The 19,743-nt window shown below is 36.6% G+C and overlaps 1 protein-coding gene across 4 annotated transcripts in view; it reads right to left on the bottom strand.

The window, feature by feature from the left end:
- Positions 1-2,467: 2,467 nt before the first annotated feature.
- Positions 2,468-19,743, bottom strand: part of FAM126B (family with sequence similarity 126 member B) — a 54,352-nt gene continuing 37,076 nt past the window's right edge. For 3 of the 4 annotated variants that reach the window (XM_035332053.1, XM_035332055.1, XM_035332054.1), the window contains 5 exons: positions 17,696-17,812; positions 16,898-16,985; positions 11,158-11,317; positions 9,811-9,978; positions 2,468-5,199 (listed from right to left, as the gene is read on the bottom strand). In XM_035332053.1, coding sequence (XP_035187944.1) covers positions 4,595-5,199; positions 9,811-9,978; positions 11,158-11,317; positions 16,898-16,985; positions 17,696-17,812 — 1,138 coding nt within the window. In that variant the 3' untranslated portion in view covers positions 2,468-4,594. The remainder of the gene's footprint in view (positions 5,200-9,810; positions 9,979-11,157; positions 11,318-16,897; positions 16,986-17,695; positions 17,813-19,743) is intronic. The other variant, XM_035332056.1, reaches the window with a different exon arrangement.

Below are 19,743 nucleotides of genomic sequence, written 5' to 3'. Positions count from 1 at the left end.
GCAGAATTTAAGGATGAGACTATCAGATTTACAAACATTAGAAACATCTTTTTGGTTCACTATGCAGCACATCCATTCAATTCAAGCATGTTCAATTATGGTTTTCCACACCTCCTCCAGGATTATGAGTATAGTATCAAGTTTGTAGTGCTTGATTTTTAGAATTTTATTCAAAAAGTTATACTTGGTTCCTACTTGCTCTTCAAGTTAATTTAAATTTGTAAGCCAAGCCAAACAGAATTTTCTTTTTTGTGAGCAAAATCAAAATATCTGAACACTTAAAAGAGACAGTTATTGGTTCATGATAAAATTTTAAACTCTTAGGTTAAAATACAGCTATGGCATAAAATAATCTACTCCAAAACTATTTTTTCAAAATACAATTCTCTGAACATGTTATACATTAAATGTTGAGGAAAAACTCCTTGGAGCTATAATTTTCCAGGAACACTAATAATGTTCATTAAAGAAACAAAACAAACCACATACTATCTGGAGACAGAAAGGGGCAAGAGTTGGGGCCACCTTACTACTGAGCAGCTTTACCACCAGTAAGGTGCAGGTTTCCCCCTTAATCTTGAAAAATATGTTCATATTTACATACAGTATAGACACAGTTGAGGCAATTGATTGTCAACACGTGACAAATGTATGTACCTACCCACACACAAGTAAACCTCACATGGTGAGAAAAAACCCTGTCCCTGTAAACTCCAGTATTCATAAGTAGTGCAAATAAATACGTGTCAGAAAACATTTTTTTCCTCACTCTTGCTGTCAAAACAGATGAATTTAATTATGTTAAAGCTAGCAGGACTATGCTGGAAATTTTACATTTAAGTTATTGAGATCAACACGCTTGCAAACTACAAGTACTACATCTAATGCTTACTGGCTGCAACAATGTTCAGCATTACAGAATGAAGCAGGCTGTTAAAATTTTTCTCAAATTCACATCAGAAAGGGTGTTCAAAGAAATTTGCACTTAAAACAGACAGTGACATAAAAAAGTCTCCAAATCAAAAGAATAATAAAGCCATTTAAAACTTCATCTTGCAACATTCATTGCTATAGGCATTTTTACCTCACCATTTTGCTGCCTGCAAGTTGAAAACAAAAAGAAGCTCAACATTCAACCAAAATCAGTTCAAAACAGACCCCTGAAAAGGCTAATCAATGGGGTTGAGTCAGCAACCCCAGCATTTTATATTTTCTTATTAAGCACAAGAAAAATGAGTGGCAAAATGGCAGCATCATAGGGTAAAAACTTTATCAAGGGATAATTAATTTATCCCTACTTATATGCATATATACATCTATGTATAACCCTCAGACTTCCTCACCTAAGAATTAAAAGTATGTGCACACGTGCACATGCACAGGGGAAAAAAAGAAGTAGTGTTCTGCTTTTTGACCTTCTTGTATAATGCTGCAGCTGCGCTGAAATGGTGAAGAAATCTAAATCTAGTGTCTCACGTTGAGTACCAAATGTTCTAAAACAAGACAGCCGAGTGAATTCAGGATAGTCTAGATATTTGTCACAGGTATTAGAACATTTGAGCATGTTTTGTACTTTGTTTAGTATTTAACACATTATCATAAAGAACACATTATTCTCTCAGCCCACATCCTAGACATTTCTAATTTTATTACTGCCAGAATACTTTCAAGTGTACTTGGCACCACTGTATAGTTTCATTACAATCTTGACACACCTTGGCATAGTTTGAGACATGTAGGAACATTAAAGATAAACATCATAAACAGCACTAGCAAAGCCTGTTATTTCAGCCATTTTGTAGATGTAAGTGATGACTCATTTTGTAAGACATATGTTGATCAGCACATGTCTGAAGAATGACAAAAGCTCCCACAAATGAAACACTGCACTCAAATGGTAATTTTGACAAGCTATAGATGTAGCATGTAGCAAAAACTATATATAGTTTTTAATAGGGATAAATTTGAACTGTTTTTAAAGCTTTGTGCAGGTAGGAATATATATACACAAGAAGAAAACAAAATACAATGCATTTAACTATAACAAAAGGCACATCAAAACAAGAACTGCAAAAATATTTTGAATTATAATTTGACTAAAGATTTAACTACAAATTTATACATGTACATTTGACTTCCCCATCTGGAGTCATTGGGATGTCTCACTTTCCTGAAATAGTTTAATTGTGTGGAACCTCACCCATAAGGGTATAAAAAATTGTTTTGTGAAATCTGACCCAATTTAAGTGTCCTGAAACGTCTGTAGGAATGTTTATAATGGTAAAATCAGAAACTAGAAAACCTTGCTAATGAGCAATCCCATTTTTTAAACGCAGAGGCATAATAAAGTATAGTAATTCTTCAAAAAATAGCTGATAATCCTAACCTTTAATTTCCCAAAGATTTAAGCTATTCATTTGGTCCTTATCAATTTACCATAATGGGTCTTAAATAAAATTCCCTTTATGATGGTCTCTACAACACAAATTTGCACTTTCAGGAAACAAACTACCAAGTGAATTTCTGCACAACCATAACCTGCCAATTGTCTCCACCAGCAAAACTTGATAAAATAAACGCAGAGGCAATTCATATACAGCTTTTGACATTCTTACAGAAAATCCCTCATAATTTTATCTCACCTTTACCTTAGTTCTACCTTTAAAGATTAACTTCAATTTTGAAACAGCAAGGCTTTCTTTCTGATGATTCTATTTACTCTAACTAAATTTCTCCATCAGTCCAGCTGCCATTTAATTCACTTTTTTATGAATGTGAGATCTGAAGACTAGACTGCCAAAGTGACTTGTCAAAGCACAAAAACATGTCAAATACTTAAATGAATTTTAATGTAAATTTGAAAAAAAAAACGTTCAATCTGAAAGAGGCTCAAAAGAAAAAAAGAAAAAAAATACCAGCAATGTTACACCATGTTATTGTCCTGAATTTCTGTCTATCTGTCATTCAAAGATAACCTGCTATTTTTAGCAGCTTGTGTTTATTCTTCACAGTGAAAGTGAAACCAAAGTGCCCACGTGAAGATCGTAACTTTTCTGTGCATTTACAGTTTGTAAACTTCCAGGATACCATACATTACTTAAGAATACAGGATGAACTTTCCCCTTTGCTCTCTAGCTATCCAGAGGGAGAGAGAGAGAGAGAGAGAGAGGATGACAAACATTTTCCTATGTAATCAGAAGTGTGCTTCCAAGCACTGTTCTGTAGCATAAGTACCAGCCAGTGTCCACTGTACACCAGTCATATACATTCAAGGCTTGGCTCAATGGCATGAATTTTGCCTTTTCTAGAGAAGGGGCCTATCCGCTAAGATAACAGTTAAAAAACCTAACAGATTAGATATACCAAGGCAATGAAGTGTGATCCTTCTGGAAAAAAGGACTATCAGTACCCCTTTGTGAAAACAGTGTTTCTAGAAAAGCATTTCACATTAAAGCTTCAGTGTTTCTAGCAAACTATTGTCTCTATCCCTGAGACAGCCCCTTAAGAGGATGGTCTGTCTGGACTGCAAGATTCTTAAAGTGACTCCATGATTGAATTTAGGGACACTGAGAAAGCAGCTGAGAGAGTTGGGGATGTCTAACATCTATGACACCATAGAAAGCAGCCTGAGAAATACTCTTTACCCAAATACACCTTTCATCTCAGTGATCACCACCTCAGAAGAAAAACAACAACAACAAGAACACCAATAACAAAAAATGGAGCAAAGCTAGCCATTAGTTCCTGGGAAAGTAGTGTCTCCCTCCCATTTACAAACCAAATTGCTTTAACAGCATGGTCTCATCTAGATTTTAGTCTATATTCAGAATGACCCTGCGTTCTGGAAGGGAAGACATGTAACATTACATATGGCTACAACGCCATTAGAAGTGCATTGTAACCTACATTATCTACTTACAATCCTCTCTCTGAGGGAAAACAGCTTGTTAATACGCATGTCTCAGTTGCTGAACATCAAAAGCTTCTGGGATGAGAGACTGGGGGCAGGCAAGAAAAATCTACCCTCATTTTAATGAAAAAGTGCTGTAGGCAGCCAGGAGCAGCAACGACGATCCCCTCCCCAGAATTGATTGCACAAACTCAGAGAGGTCCAAAGTCACATCAGAATCTCTGAGGCACTCCTGGTTCTGAGAAAGAAAAGTCATTATCCAGTAAGTCTTTGCAGTACTGTAGATCGAGAAAACAAACCCGTTTCTATTTCTTAGCAGAGCCAAAGCATCATCTCATAGGGATCACATTCACCATTTCTGCCGGTGTCTCCAGTCTCACAGTGTTGAAATGGGACTGATCAGCCTACGATGGATTGCACGTCACCCAAGGAGAAAGGAAGGCATGGAAATAGGCATACAGTACATCATATACTGCTTCACAACCATCTTTACAAGGGGGAGAAATGAAGGTGAGGGAAGAATTATTGCTGTTTCAGTAATACAGTATGATAGCTAGACCAAATCAAACAAGATCACAACAGTCAGTATTTTCACACTGCAGGATGATGGTTCTTGTTTTGCCTACAGATGAACTTGCCTGGGGATTTAGGGGAAAAAGGGAGTCCTAATGAAGGGCGATAAAGTTACACCTGGGATATCAGCTGCATATTGAAACTTGGAGATCGAGACTGCTTGGTTAAGGGAGCTCCTGGGGGCAGAAGATCTTTACCTTCCCCAGCTTGGCCTAGTTGGTCCTCCTGTAGGCTGATAGTTGAAAACCGATTGGTACTGCCAGCGGCTAGATTGGTAACACCTTCTGTATCAACTCCAGCACTGGAGCCTGTTTGACTGCCATTGACGTAGTCAAATGATTTACTGGAGGAAGCACTGGCAGTCCTGATCAGGCTCAAACTGTTGGCTTTTGGCACCACCTGCCCAGCAGGCAGGCTGAGGTGTTTCTTAGTAGGCGTCATCTCAATCATATCTGCACCAAGGTCAATGGATTGGTGTATGTACTGCTTCCGAGCTACTGAATCTCGAGGGCTCTCATTGGATTTTGCTGCAGAAGAGGTTTCTTTATCCTTAACAGAACGTCCACTTGCTGTTTTCCTTAAGCTGCCCTTCTGGGATACAGATGATTGAGGTTTGGTCCCAGCCGGCTGGCTGCTGAGGGAAGCTCCTGATGAAAATCCTTCATCAGCATCATTAAGGTTCACAGATTCTTCTCTTCCATTTACACCTTCAGCATCTATTAATAAAAAGGGAACAACAAAAACAGAACAAACCAATCAGAACACATAGTAAGCATTAAGGTTACATGAATGCAGAGATGCACACAATGTCAAAACAAATGTCATTTGCTGATCCACCTGGTTTCCACTTGCTTAAAAATTCCTGATTCTCGGTAAATAATCTTCCTGTCATATAGCAGAATAAGCAAATCTGATGATAAAATAAGTACTTCTTGAGCTTCATTTGCCTTTCCTCTACATCATTTTCATCAGTCAAGAATATCTCCAAAAGTATATCTATAAAGACAGAAGAAGAATTAGGCCACATTTGGCTAATTTTAGTTCTGTCTGCAGGTACTGGTGCCAACATGTTTTTTGTTTGTTTTAAAAAAGTTAAATATATATCTATCTATACACACACACACATATAAAAAGCCTTTCAGACTATTTTTATCTTAATTTGAGGCAAGATCTGAGCATGTCCAGGAAATCTTCTGGTTTGTGCTGGGTAGGCTTCAGAATTAGGTTCCTAGGCCTGCAACAATGCTCCAACACAGACAGAAGGCTTCTGTTGTGTGTAGTTGGCACTTGAAACAATGTGACTATACTTTCTATCGGAGAGTAACCTAATTCCTAGTTCTCTCTCCCAGAGCTCAATCCTCTCTGCATTTCCAGCAATCCTATCCAGGTCCTTCCATCGCATATGCTTCAATCTCAGATCAAGATTTTAAAGAGGAAAAAAAATATTGTATTAACAGAAATTTAACCTTTGAAACACTTCAAGTTGTAAAAGAGACTTTGTGCTTTGGAATGGGATTTTAAAGAAAAAAGACTGACAAGCTTCCATCTTAAATCCTTGTTTTCAGTCTGATAATTTGATTAGGGCTGTAAACCAAGACTTTGTTGTGTTTTGTTCTTGCATTTTTTTTTTTTTTAAAATTATTTTTTCAATCTTAATTCCAGTCCTTTTTCTAAACTCCAAATACTCAAAATAGGATGCATTGTTTCAGTAGAAAACTGAGCAGCATTTAAGTTTCAAAACTGAAAATGAAGCTTGGGTTTGATACTTTGTTTCTTGTTTTATGGGGTAGAAGTAGTGGCAAGGATCTCACAGATTCTAACATTTGAGTAGAACCTGGTCCATTCATACCGATTGCTAGCAGAGCGCTACAGAGCGTTTACATTATGGCAAGCAGAACAGACACAAAGCCTTCAGTGTTTCTTCCTCTGTGCAGAAGGAACATGGGCTGATTCAACCTCATGTTTCTCAAGTGTAGATCGAAAAAAAAAAAAAAAAAAAAGGAAGGTTTTATTATTCTTTTGGTTTTAAAAGTATTTTTCTTTTTAGGAAGCTTTGCCTTGGAATTCCCATTATTGTGTATCAATTTACAATGTTTAGCCTTTTCCAAATCAAATCATGCTCAGGCCTCTCTCACACCAATGTAATGTGAGATTATTCTGCAGTTTTATACAGTTCTGCTTGACTCAGCCTTTAAGAAAGCATAAAGGTTCATGTTACTACTGTCTTCCTTCCTCAGCAAAGCCTTTAACCTTAGAAAAAAATAAAGCTTTTTAGACTTTAACAGTCATTATTAAAGTGAAGAACAGTTTACTTGCTTTAACTTCCTGTATCCATATTTAAAATGCATATACTTTTACTCCACTCTGTTTGGTCAAGCTAGATCATCATCTTCTCGTTGAGACATACATGTATTTTCTTACATTAGACAACAAGATATTTTAGTCAAAACCCACCACATCTCCATTCCTCCCAACCTTCCCAGGCATAATCAAAGATGCTAATAAAAGAACAATGTAATTGTTCTAAAAGCAAGAGCACTTTTTCAGTAAACCAACATTTATGTTTCTTCATAATCATGCAAAGCTGGATGAAAGCATGTTTGGTTACAAGCAGCAATAGCAGCAGCTGAAGTCCCCTCTCAATCCCTTTTATTCCAGCAAAAGATGTGTAACTTGCAATATAATCTCTCCAGACAATACTGCTAAGCTTTTCATTATTACAAGAACACTGCTTCTTCAATGCTTCCTCACAGTTCATGTCAAAACATTTCTGAGTAACAAAATGCTAAAACTTATCTTCCTAGTCAGGGACACTGAAGCAAAGGAGTCACACAGAAGAAGTGGCATTTAATCCACAGATTTTAAAAAATAAGACTGAGAGGGGTTGTTGCAAGCTTTTGGATGCTGCAATTATATAAAGGCCCAAGCAGCTCAGCAGTGCTCAAAAATGAAGAAGATAGAGAAGACAACATGCAAGAGAAATTTCTGTCTAGTCAAATCCATGTAGCTACAGAAGTTCTAAGTACGACTGAAATAATTCAGCAAACACGCTCTTTTCGCAATACATGTTATTTTTCCGCTAAAAGCTATCCTCAGAAACAAAAATATTTCAATCTTTGCATATTCTGTTTGGGAGAAAAACAGGATTAAGTCATAGAGGTTTATTTGTTTGTCTCCAATAGACCAATAAGATGATTTAACAAAAAGAACCTAAAAGCCTACTCCTCCCAAGTACTCTCTACTGCAAGTCCAGAAGAGAAAGAGACAGTGCAACCTAACAGGAATCCCATTGATTGCACTACAGCACGTCTTTTGGATTCTCACTCTTTTTTTTACCAGAATAAATCTCTCTCCAAAGAATACATAATTAATGCCCGTACATAATGAACCCTGTACAACATTCTTCACTGTCTCAAAATAGTGCACAGTGGTAGCTGCCACCACCCAAAAGCAGAATACCTTGGTAAGGTATTACTGAGTCATTCTTGAAATCTTCTGCCTTTTTGTATTTATTGGGTCAAAACACTGATCTGAAAAGGATTTTATTACAGTTTTTAAAGTAACCTTTATTCTATTTATCCTTTCCATATCTGAAGTTTGAAGAGTCAATGAGAATGATCAGCATTCTCATTATATTGTTTGATATCAAAATTATATTTACAAGAGGAAAATTTCTAACCAAAACTTGGTGAAGTAAGCATCAATAAAACAACAGACCACTCTATTTACACACAATTCTATACTGATAATCAATCCAAACCCCATTCCTGGGCCTTCTCCCACATGCTGTCAACTGGCATAATTCAATTGCCCAAGCACATAGTTATATTATATACTGCCAACATTTAAAGAAGTAAAGTATATTCAACCAATTTCAACAGAAATAAAGTATGTGGAGTTATGACTTCTCCAGTAGCATCTCAATTGATATGGGTGTTGAAACAAATTAAGACTAGAAGGCCACATCAACTTATTTCCTATTTCCTGTCTCTCCCAGAAGGTTCTCTGCAGCTGAGGACTTCTCCATATCCTTCAGGTCATGCACATGCAAACTTCAGTAAAATGAAGTAAGACCAACTGAACCAGTGAAGTTAGAAGATTACTTATTTACTGAGCATGCTCAAACTCACTATGCACCAAGGAACAGATTATAAATCCATGCTAAACTTCTTTATTCAACTATCTTCTACTAAAGCATGATGTCTTAATTATTGTTTGATAGCGCCTCTGATTAAGGGAAGAGATTCTCTGAAAACATTACATTGTTCTCCTGGAGAACTTGGAGATTTAAATTTGAAGCCTATTTAGCTCCTATCCAAATCCACAAATAAATCTTGTTTATGATCAACTGATAGGCCTATAATTGTTGGAAATACCAAAACTGTTTGATAAACTGTTCAGATGGAAAAGGAGACTTAAAATAGGAAAATCCTTGAAATTACATTAAGTTAAATTTATAAAAAATTAATTCTCATCTCTGAAGAGAAATCATTATCCAAATTCAGTGCTCAAATGCATGTTTTTGTGGAATAAGGATGAGAACGTTAATAGATGAACTTAAGCAAAATGAGTATCTGCCAGCTACTCTATCTGCTATTGCTGGTTGCAGAGCAGGCATATGGAGCTCTACAGCATTTGTGTGGACAGCAAAACTGAGCAAAAAAACAAGCACTGTTTCTTAAGTGTTCAGAAACATGACAACCTGATTTATTCTTGAAAACAAATGATTCTTCTTTTCTCTTTTGATAACTGATGTTAGAGCAGCCAGGTCATTCACGTAAACTATTAAGTGTATGAATCTTCAGTTAAAGAATGACTGGCAAATAAAAATATCACCAGTTGTGAATGCCTTAGGCTTGTCTTTCTTGGAAATTTAAAAAAACATGGACTAACAAGACACTATTGGACCTAAGTTGTAGCCAACCAAATACAGCTATACTCTATACTGTCTAGTTTTCAGGACTAGATTCATGTTTATCTGGTGCATTTTCTCCTTCTGAATATTAAACATGCTCAGTAATAGAAAGTTTCCAAGCAATCCCAAAGCTCTTGGCTATTGCTCCTGTCATTTTTATTTTTTTTGCCATGCCAAGCAGTCTTTCACCACACAGATGCAAGCCCCAGGCCAGCCCACATGATAACAAAAGGTAGTACCTGACCTGATGTTAGGTATATAGGGGATGCGTGTATTGCAAAGAGAAGCTAATACACCCTGGGATAGCGGAAACACACACTAGAATGGAAAGAAGTTCTGCTTGGGGATAGGGAGCCAGGATCCTCCTCCAGCAACTGCCTCACTGACTTCTGCCTCCTCATCTCTGTCCTACCCTCTGTTGTGGCTGCTGCCAAGGTGGGCTCCGGGAAGCCATGCTCAGGGGTCCTGCGCATCAGCACCTCCCCCTCTTGCTCACGTTTGATCCCTAGGTCTGTGGAGCCGTGTTGGATCGGTGAGCCAGGTATGCTTGAGTCAGCCTCGTTTGAGAAGTCAAAGCCATCTGGGATTCAACATATAACATTTTAGTGCTTTTCTATTCCCTTCTTGGCATGACAACCCAGGCAGGGAAAATATGTGGACATGGAACAAACAACGAAACACTACCCATGCTTAGTTAAGTTTGTGAGAACATCCACAGAAAGGGACAAGTGGGCTATGCTGTAGACCAGAGACTCGAAAATGAATATAATGGCAACTACAGTAAAGACAAACATGACCCAGAGTCCTTAAAACAGAAGACAGCTGCTTCTTGTCCTGAACATACTGATTCAGTTGAAGACCAGAAGTCATTAAATCCTTTGGCACACAATATAGGGAAAAAAAAGTATCAAAGGAAAGATATAATACTTGTTTTTTAGACTCTTGCACCCTCAATTTATTTTTAGGTTATACTACTTTTTACCTTCTGCCATTTATGCAGCTTTTAAAAATCTGTTTAATACATGCAGAGACAAAATTCTGTAGGTTTGACAAAATGAATTCAAAGCAAGCTTTTTGCTACAGCTACAATGAGGATTTCACCATATGAAAGTAAACATTACTACATATTTACTGTTCTTCATGTATGCATGCTTCTATATGATCTAAATATTCACTGAAGAAAAAGTATAAGGTATAATTCTAAACTATCCAAAGCTATTTTATGACATAGCCCCTCTGTAGGGTGGGCCATATGATGCTAGGAGTACAATGTTCAGCTCTTCCATCTCCCATTGCCTTTAGTGGTTGTAGATAACTGGAACCCTGTCAAGGTCTGAATACCATTAATTCCCTCAGCTATTTATGGTGGCGTGCAGTTAAGTTTCAGAGTGGATCAAAGAAATAAGTCAAATTGTAAACCAAACTCTGCCACTACAATTTTATGCTGTGTTACACAGAAAAAAAAAGTCTTAAACTATTTCCAACCTCTCCATTTATTTATTTAGTACCTACCTCAGGGGTTACCACCAAATCAAAAACAAAACAAACATCCCAAACCTTCATGTTCATGCAGTGCTCTGAAAATGTAAAATACTATACATTGTTATGGAGTATCACTTTTCAAAAGAAAACAAAACAAAACAAAAAAAAAAACAACACAACCAACTGTTCTGCAAACATTAAAATTCAGAAGCCAGGTAACAGTGACGATGATGAATATAGTATGCTACAATATTTGCTGTCAGCAGAGAAAGCTCACCTTCTCTCCTCCAGCGGTGACGACGGATAGAAGCTGTTGTAATGGCAGTCCGAGAAATCCTCGGCACTGTTGGAGTAACTTCTACTTTCAGTACTTTCTGGCCTTCTTGTGATACATCAGGAGCATCAAAGGGCAGTGAGTTCTTCATGGCATTTGCAACCTAAGATGAAAATAAAGTGCTGTACTGCTACCATCCTTGACTGCACAAATGGCAGCTTTAGATCTCTTTGCGGGATCCAGAATGGGAAAACAACCAAGAACTGTCAATTATACCAGATCCCATCCAGACGGATAGCCCCATCCATCCCCAAGATTCACAGTTCGTAACTAAGTTGGGAAGCTCATCACAAACCTATTCCCAAAAATACAGTTGAATTTTCTCTACTTTTACTTTCTGATGTAATCCACTTTGTTCCAGGTTTGCCCCTGTACTGAGAGGTAATAACCTACACCAGAAATTCTCCATCCAAACATGACAAGCAAAATTACAAGAAAAATGCCACTTCTGTCGTATGATGAGAATGGTCACAAGCCGAGCCAGTACAGATGGCACGTGGCCTCATATATGGGAGACACAGGACTGGTTTCCTTTCATGTCCCGTTTTCCCCCTCATTCCCTACCACCCCAAAAAACGATTAGACTCTTGCAAGATTTTAAAAGAATTGCAACCTAAGCAATGGGCGTCAAATCATTAAAATACAGTGATCTTTATAGATCTAATTTTTATTACATTACTGTATTACAATTAAAATAAAGTAATATATTATTAGAGTAATATATGTAATACTAAAATATGGATCTAATTATTGTACATATATTGTAATATAGATCTAATTTTTATTATAAAACCAGATGCTTTATTTTGTATCTCTTTTGGCTTTGATGTTTTAAATTTAAATTTAAATTTACTGTAAAAGGCTCTGTTGGATTAGAGATTTACTATTATTAAAGCATCTTTCAATTGATGTTTCCTAGTTTACAAGTAAATTGTTCTAGAAGTAAACTCATGTAGCAGCTCATGAAAAGCAATTTAAGTCTCCATGGCACGTACAGTATTCAGCAAAAATAAAGCTGCTACACACAAAATATGTTTTAAAACTTCAGAAAAAAGTCAAAGTGAACTCACCTTGATTTTCCAATCTTATTGACTTCATACAACCAATAAGCATTAAAAACTTTAGAACATTTTAAATTTGAAACGTCAACTTCATTCACAGATCTCTTATATTTCACAAATATTTGACTTGCTACATGCTCCTTAGTCCCCCTCTAAGGGGGAACACTATAGGTAAAATAAGGTCAGAGACAGCTAGACTTAAAATAAAACAAGCATGGAAAATGTATCTGGTTAATCTCTATAAAATCCTACCTGCCAATAGCTGCCACAAGAATTTGGGTAGTCTATTCTACCAATTATAGTTTACAAGAAGCCTTATGAAAAGCAACTTTACCTCATCTCCTTCTCTTGCATCAGAAAACAAAGTTTAAAATTAAAAAAAAAAAAATCAGCAATGGAATTTCAGAGATCAGTATTCGCTATATGACAAGAGAAACGTATCTTGAATATACATGGTCTGCATGTCTCAAATACACACAGTCTGCATGTTAACCCAAGGCAGGAGCATGTAAATTCTTTTTAAAGATACAGATGAATAACTTTAAGATACAGATAAGGCAGTTCTGTCCACCCAAAGGAAATACAAATCTGCTTTACAATATACATCTTTGCAAGATATTCCATTTTTCTGACAATGCATGAACTTTCCTTATTTTCAGAACATACTGTTTTTCTGTTCTGTAACACAGAGACAAATATGATCAAGCTTTTTTTTTTTTTTTTTTTTTTTTAATTGTATAAAAACATGTATCTAGCTGCTGGAGTTGATACAACTGTTTAGCACATGACTACAATCAAGCATTTCCTTGTCTTGTGCTGTTAAGCAAGATTTTCCAATGCTCCTCTCAACCTAGTGAAAAAATTGAGATATGTTTAAACTTCAATGTTGTCTTGATATTCTGAGACTCCCAGAGGCCTCAGAAATGTGAGGGACATCCCACAAATTCCTTCAATTCCCAAAGTCCACATACACAAAATCTGCTTCCGTAATGAAGTCATCTTTAGTTAACATTTGCAAAACCACAAGCTAGGAGAGATCTACTAAACCAATGGAACGTTCTATTCACAGAACTTTCTTTGTATGATTTGTCTTGTGAAGACATCAAATAATGCTTGGTTAAAAAAATAAATCAATGCATACTATATGCCTTAAAAGCTCTGATTTATAAGTGTTTATTGGTACCACAGTAAAGTAAAAGTGACTTTCCCGTAAGTTCTAATAGTCAAACCATTAACCATCCAGCAACCATGTGAAGAAATGAAACTCATTCAAGCATTAAAGTGGAGATGACAAGATGTTAACTAATGAAAGACTTCTCACTTCCTGGGAAGCTGGAATGGCTGTCATAGAGTTGATCCCAATCTTCTCCTGCTCACAGCTGCTGCTGTGATCCTGTAAATCCTCATTAAACACTTTCTCCATTGACTTCTTGCCTGACTTCTAACCAGCCTAAGCATTCTTGGCACTGGTGTAGAAGTGCTCTTTGTCATTCTGCCTTCCACATGCCCACCTCTGATTTGTCCTTTGCTAGTCAATTGTCTCAGCCTCACCACAATTGCTTTCCTATTCACACACAGGCCTTTTTCCATGCTGTCCTCCTGCAGTGGTACAAACCTCACTGCTTTCACCCCATCCTTGATCTCATAAAAGACTTCAGGTTTATCTTCCAATCCTCTCCTTTACTCATGTTTCACCCTCTTTTGAACAAGTACCTTTCTCAGTATACAGCATTAAAATCTGAAAATTAGTACAATTCTGCATTAGAACCAGAGAAGTGACACAGCACTTTTACTTGAGGAGCTGTTTAAGAGCTCGCCCTTTTTAACAGCACAAATCATACTTCTGAGGACTGAGGAGAATCACATTGAAATAAAGTTTATGCAACAGTAAAGCAATCCAAACAGACAGTTTGAATGAAACACAGCCATTCTCCATCAGGAAAAAACAAAAAATAAAATCTGCGATACTTCAAGATGGAAAAAAAAATCCTTTCATTATGTTTTAGGCTCCCTAACAACAGGCACTAATCCTGTACTAAAAGGTGGGAAAACAAACCAACAGCAGAATTCAGATTTAGCAAGCCAAATCTGCAACTGGCAATGACAAAAGAGAACTATTTTCATGACAGATAGCCACTCTTACCCACCAGAAATAAGCTCTGACAAAAAGAACATGCAATAAAAGGAGTAAGTACTTAATAAAATAACACCGGATAAAGGTGCTATTATTACAACAGGGACTTACTGATCCATGCCTCTATGGACCAGGCTAAGAACACCTGCGCATCTCTGTGCTGAAGCAAAGGATTTTCTTTTGAAACAAGTGCAGCAGCTTTGTGATCGGAGGAAGATGTTATTTGACTGGAACTGAGCTACTCACTCCTAAGGTGCAGCCTACCTTAGCAATAATCTAATCAATAAATGAATCACTTTGATTAGTTTCCAACTGTAGAAACTCTCGGTGTTCATGACTATGAAACCAATATTCAGTATTTGTTAACAGATTCCTTTCTTCTACCAGAAAAAGCTTTTCCCTTGCATTAATTCCTGCCCTTTCCAGTGCAGTCTCTAGGTAACGGTGAAAAAATGGCTTCGGTGACTGCTTCTATATCACAGACACTTCACAGATTCCTGATGCTGCTATTTCAGGATTTATTTTTATTCCACAGGCAATATAAACCTATTTAAATAAGAACATGGATTTACTGTATTGTCAAAAATATTTCTCCAACAGACATACCCAAACACAGGGAGTGTGATGTTTCTCACTGTAATGACTGACAGTATTCTCATAATTACATGAATAGCCTGAGTACAGATATCTAAAAATAATCCTACCATGAAGGATTGCCTAAATGTTAAATGGACTTTAAAGAATTTGCTGCTGTTAGGCAATCCTAGGCAGAGAGTGAACTTTAAACATATCTGGGATGATGCACAGATGATATTTTATTTGGTGCCAGTAACGGCAAGAGTTTAAAATACAAAATTTTATGTAGCTTATGTAGCTAAATCATATACATCTCCTGGAGAATCCTACTAGGTGAAAGGATTGAATATTTGAAAAGGTCAATTGGTTTGGTTATATAGCATGAGGCCACGGACATGCCGGTCACTTTTTAATATGAAATGGTAATTTCTTAATGCTGCTTTTCAAAAATTGCAGTGAAACAAGATGGGAAACAAGGCAAAGATCAGGGCAAGAAGAAAACACACAGATATGCCTGCACATGTATCCATGAAAACCCATCAAGTGGGCAAGTAGAAAAAATTGGTGATACCATGACATGGCCAAACAGCAGCTTGGAGTGGCAGAAGTATCTTTGTAAGAACAGACATTCCAGAAGATTCTTACAATTAGAAGTCTTCTCAAAAGACAAACTGATTTTAAAAAGTCCTAAACAACCAGGATTGAAAATTGTCCTATCATCAGTTGAATTAGGTTCCAGATCCTCCTACACACCTTTTAAATGTTGTATTTTGATAGGGTGGCCTCATTCAGCAGTTTCAATATTTAATTTAAAACTTTCCATCTGATGGAGCATTGAGTCATTTCCAAAAGGAACCAGCTATTATAATAATTCAACGGATACCAGCCATTTAAAATGCAGAACTCTCAGAAAGCCTGTAGATAGTTTTTACAGCCAATATTAATTCATTAAGAGAATAATTCTACCTAATTTGTTGGAGGAGAGGCATGTTGGATTGCCACATAAAAGGACTTTTTCCAACCCACTCCGTTCTCAGCTATATAAAAAAAGAAATTCTACTGTTGGTAGTTTATAGGAGGACCAAAGGCCTCTGGCCACAATTCTGAGAAACTGAGATAATATTCTGTTCTACTTAATTTCTTTTCTTTAATATTCTTTCTTATTTTAAGTCTCATTCCTACATCTGACAAAAACTAAAAACCTTCCATTCCTACTTCTTTTGTCAACCTCCTCGTCCTCTCCAATCACATGGACCTATGTCCAGCTTAGTTTCACCTCTTGCCCTGCTTCATTTCCCTTTTTTTTTTTTTTTTTATGACTGGGACAACAATTCTAGTGAAAACTGGGGGGTGAAATAAAAAAAAAATTGATCAGAAGAAAACCATTCTATTGATGCTCCTCTAAAGGAGACAAAGATTAAGATTTGTGTGATTTTAATCCATCAAAATCCAACACTGATTCTGGAGATAAAGCTCCTCTGCACTTCCAGCTCTATCCTGTTCCTGTTTTTTTCTGTTATCAGGTAAACCACAAAACATTCTAAACCCTTCTGAAGGTCTAAAAGCAAAGAATATACCTTTTTGCAACCAATGTCCTATGACATACAACCATTCAGTTAAGCTTCTTTGAATCACTCATCAGTAGCTGGTTCCAAAACAACAAACATTTTGATCCAACTGTACAACATTAGAAAATCCTAGCTTTCTGCATTAATAAGCTCTAGAAGACCCCAACACCCTAGCAGATAAAGCACGGTATAAATAGCTATGTTAAAAACACCAGCTGTTAACAAACACTTGTGTTTGGGAATGCAGTAAACAGCAACAAATGCTTTCATTACGAGTCCACTTCAGAAATGTATCCATATTCTTCTTAATCAAGTCCATAAACGTCAATAGATTTTTTTCTTACCAACAGAGGCTGTGAATAGAGTTCAAGCTGTGCTCTGTAAATTATGTCCTCCAATACCTCCTGGCCAAGATCCCATTGACCATTATATCTAAAAAGTAAAAAAAAAAAAAAAAAAAAAAGAAATTTATCTTTCGTATCTTTGGAACTCACTGGTCTTTTTTTGCTGCCCAAATACAGCTTTTCACTTCTTATGTGGAAAGTTGATCAACTGCATACACAACCAGCCCCTCCATTTCTTTCAGAAGTATGGACAGAGTTTTGTATTACTCTTGGTGCTATAACGAAAAAGGATGCTCCCTGACACCTCCAAGTGAAAAAAAGTTGATACCATAATCAGGACAAACTTAAAGAATAAAAAAAAATGGGTCAAGATATAAAGGTTTACAATACTTAACAGGACTCAATTTTAATCAGAAATAGATCTTTGCTACCTCAAAAGCTACCAGCATTTGAGAGGACTGCACTGCGAGTTACCCTGGCAGCCAAGCTCATTATGCTTTTGAACAGAAGGTTATCTGAACATAGTGGAAGCTTAAGAAAAGATGATGCCAGGAGCCTCACTCTCTTCAGCACCTACTGCTGGTGTTTCACCACCTACTCCAATGCTTACAGAGATACTCACAAATTATCAGTTGGCTGACTGAGCAAGTAATGGGAAATATACTAATTTGAGTTAGATTCCTGTGTCCTAAGAGTTTAATTCTTTTCTTTCAATTATGAAACAAGAAACGCTGCTATTTTAATTAATGTAAAACTAGCCATTTCTTCTTTTACCAAAGAAAAAAAAAATCTACTTACATGGCATAATAGACACCTGTGAGCAGCTGCACCATGAAGTCAGGGTCCAACACCACTCTTCCACAGTGTTCTTTCCAGCATTTCTCATGCTGCCGTGGAAATCCACTCACACACAGCCTGAAGAAACATACCAATATAACAAAATGTTAACCCCAGAAATACTACAAACATCTTTACATCAAAGCAATTTCCTTTAATTTTCAAAATCTGTTTTTCAACATTTAAGTACACAATATAGAACACTTACGTTGCTCTTCCAACCATTAAAACAGTTTTAAGTGTCTTAAGAAATGACTTGCTGATAAACCAGAGTATTATTCCCATATAGACATCAACTATTTTCTTTAAATCATACCCAAAATGAGGCAAGACATTCTCCACTGCCAGCCAATGATACATGGCTAATACATTTAAAGTACATTTACTGTTTCTCTAACCTATTTAGGATTTTGCTCATAAAAGAAAATAACAAGCATGAAACCTTAAAAGCAACAGACACACTAAAACACAGCATTTGATTACCTATTTTCCATCAGACATCTGAACATGTAACTTCTACACAGTGCAAGGATCCAGTAATGCCTAGATTAGTTTTCCCCTTTAAAACTAGCAAAAGGGATTGCATGAACTTTGTGAACACAAACTGACACTGATCAAAACAGTAAATGAAAATGCCAATTAACCACCCAAAAATTCCAAAGGTTTTTTTTGGGGGGGAAGTAGGGGGGGAACAACCCACCACTCACAAAAAAAGTATTTCTGTGTTAATGCTCTTTCCAGAAAATGACACCTTATACTTGTTTTGTAATTCTTCAAACAAAGATGAGCAAATGCATCTGGTAAAGAATAAAAGCTAATACCTAAAGGATCTCCCAGCTATCATCTTTAACCTAAAACCCATGCAATTTATTATTTTGAAACATGTTTTGCAGCCTCAGGAACAAAAACTGGCCCAAGTTCCTTTCTAGGTGACAAGCAGACAGTGCCACGAAGAAAAGCAACTACCAGCTTGATATGGTTGGTCTCCTCTTTCCACCGAGGCAAGCTGCATAGATCAAAGTATCCCAATGGTTCTGCAGGCTGCACTGCAGACCTGCACAAAAGCTTTTAGAAGCTTCATAGTTACACAAGGAGGATCCCAGAAATTTCGGTTTCCAGGTCACTTTGCTCTTTGTGGAACAAAGTGACTCCTGCTTTAGGTATCAAATAATTGCATTATAAACTATTATAGAACTTTTGAGTGTAATAACCAGAATACAAGTTAAAAATGAAGTTTACAGTAAAGTTTCAATAATGCATGCTTAGAAGAGCAACAATGTGCATTGCTTTAGCTAAATGAATACAGTTCTGGAAGTTGTATTTAGAAAATTAAGGAAAATGACTACAACTCAAGAATTCAAGTTGAAAATGGATTCCTTTAACGTGCATGTTACACAACTGTGACCACATAACAGAAAACAAAAATGTGCAACTTTTACTCAATTCATCATAAAATAATGTCCTTGTTGGAAATGGTTTGTTGCATCCAAACTATTGTTACTGCTGCACTGTTCCAAACAATAAAAAAAATCCCTAGCCTATAAAACATTCCCTCTACTCTCTACTCAAAGAATAGATCTAATTTTCAAATGCAGGGAAATTGAACACATTTGCCAAATGCAGCACAGTCATAACTCAAATGAGGATGATGGAAGCACACCAAGAATTAAACCATTGCCATCAGAAATTAGAGGAAGGAAAGCAGACTATCATCTTAATTAACTTTATGTTTGCATTACTGGAGAAAACACATTATCAGAAACTAGCCTGATCCTTTTTTGCCGTGCAACTGAATTGCATGTAATATTTTCCTTTTATGACAGTATTGTGTTGAAGCAAACAAGTTAAAATCAAACACATTTAAAGAGATCACTCTGTCTGGGGATAGCAGGGAAGAAGATTTATCTCATCTTAGACAAAATTGCTTATAAAAACAGGCAGATGGGAGTATCAGAAATATTTGAGATTTTTCAGAGCATAAAGCAGTGATCTTTGCCGACCAGATGCTT

The sequence above is a fragment of the Oxyura jamaicensis genome, chromosome 7 (assembly GCF_011077185.1).
Source record: "Oxyura jamaicensis isolate SHBP4307 breed ruddy duck chromosome 7, BPBGC_Ojam_1.0, whole genome shotgun sequence".
NCBI lineage: Eukaryota > Metazoa > Chordata > Aves > Anseriformes > Anatidae > Oxyura > Oxyura jamaicensis.
The sequence above is the reverse complement of the archived record's forward strand: the minus strand, read 5'-3'. Positions and strand labels throughout refer to the sequence as shown.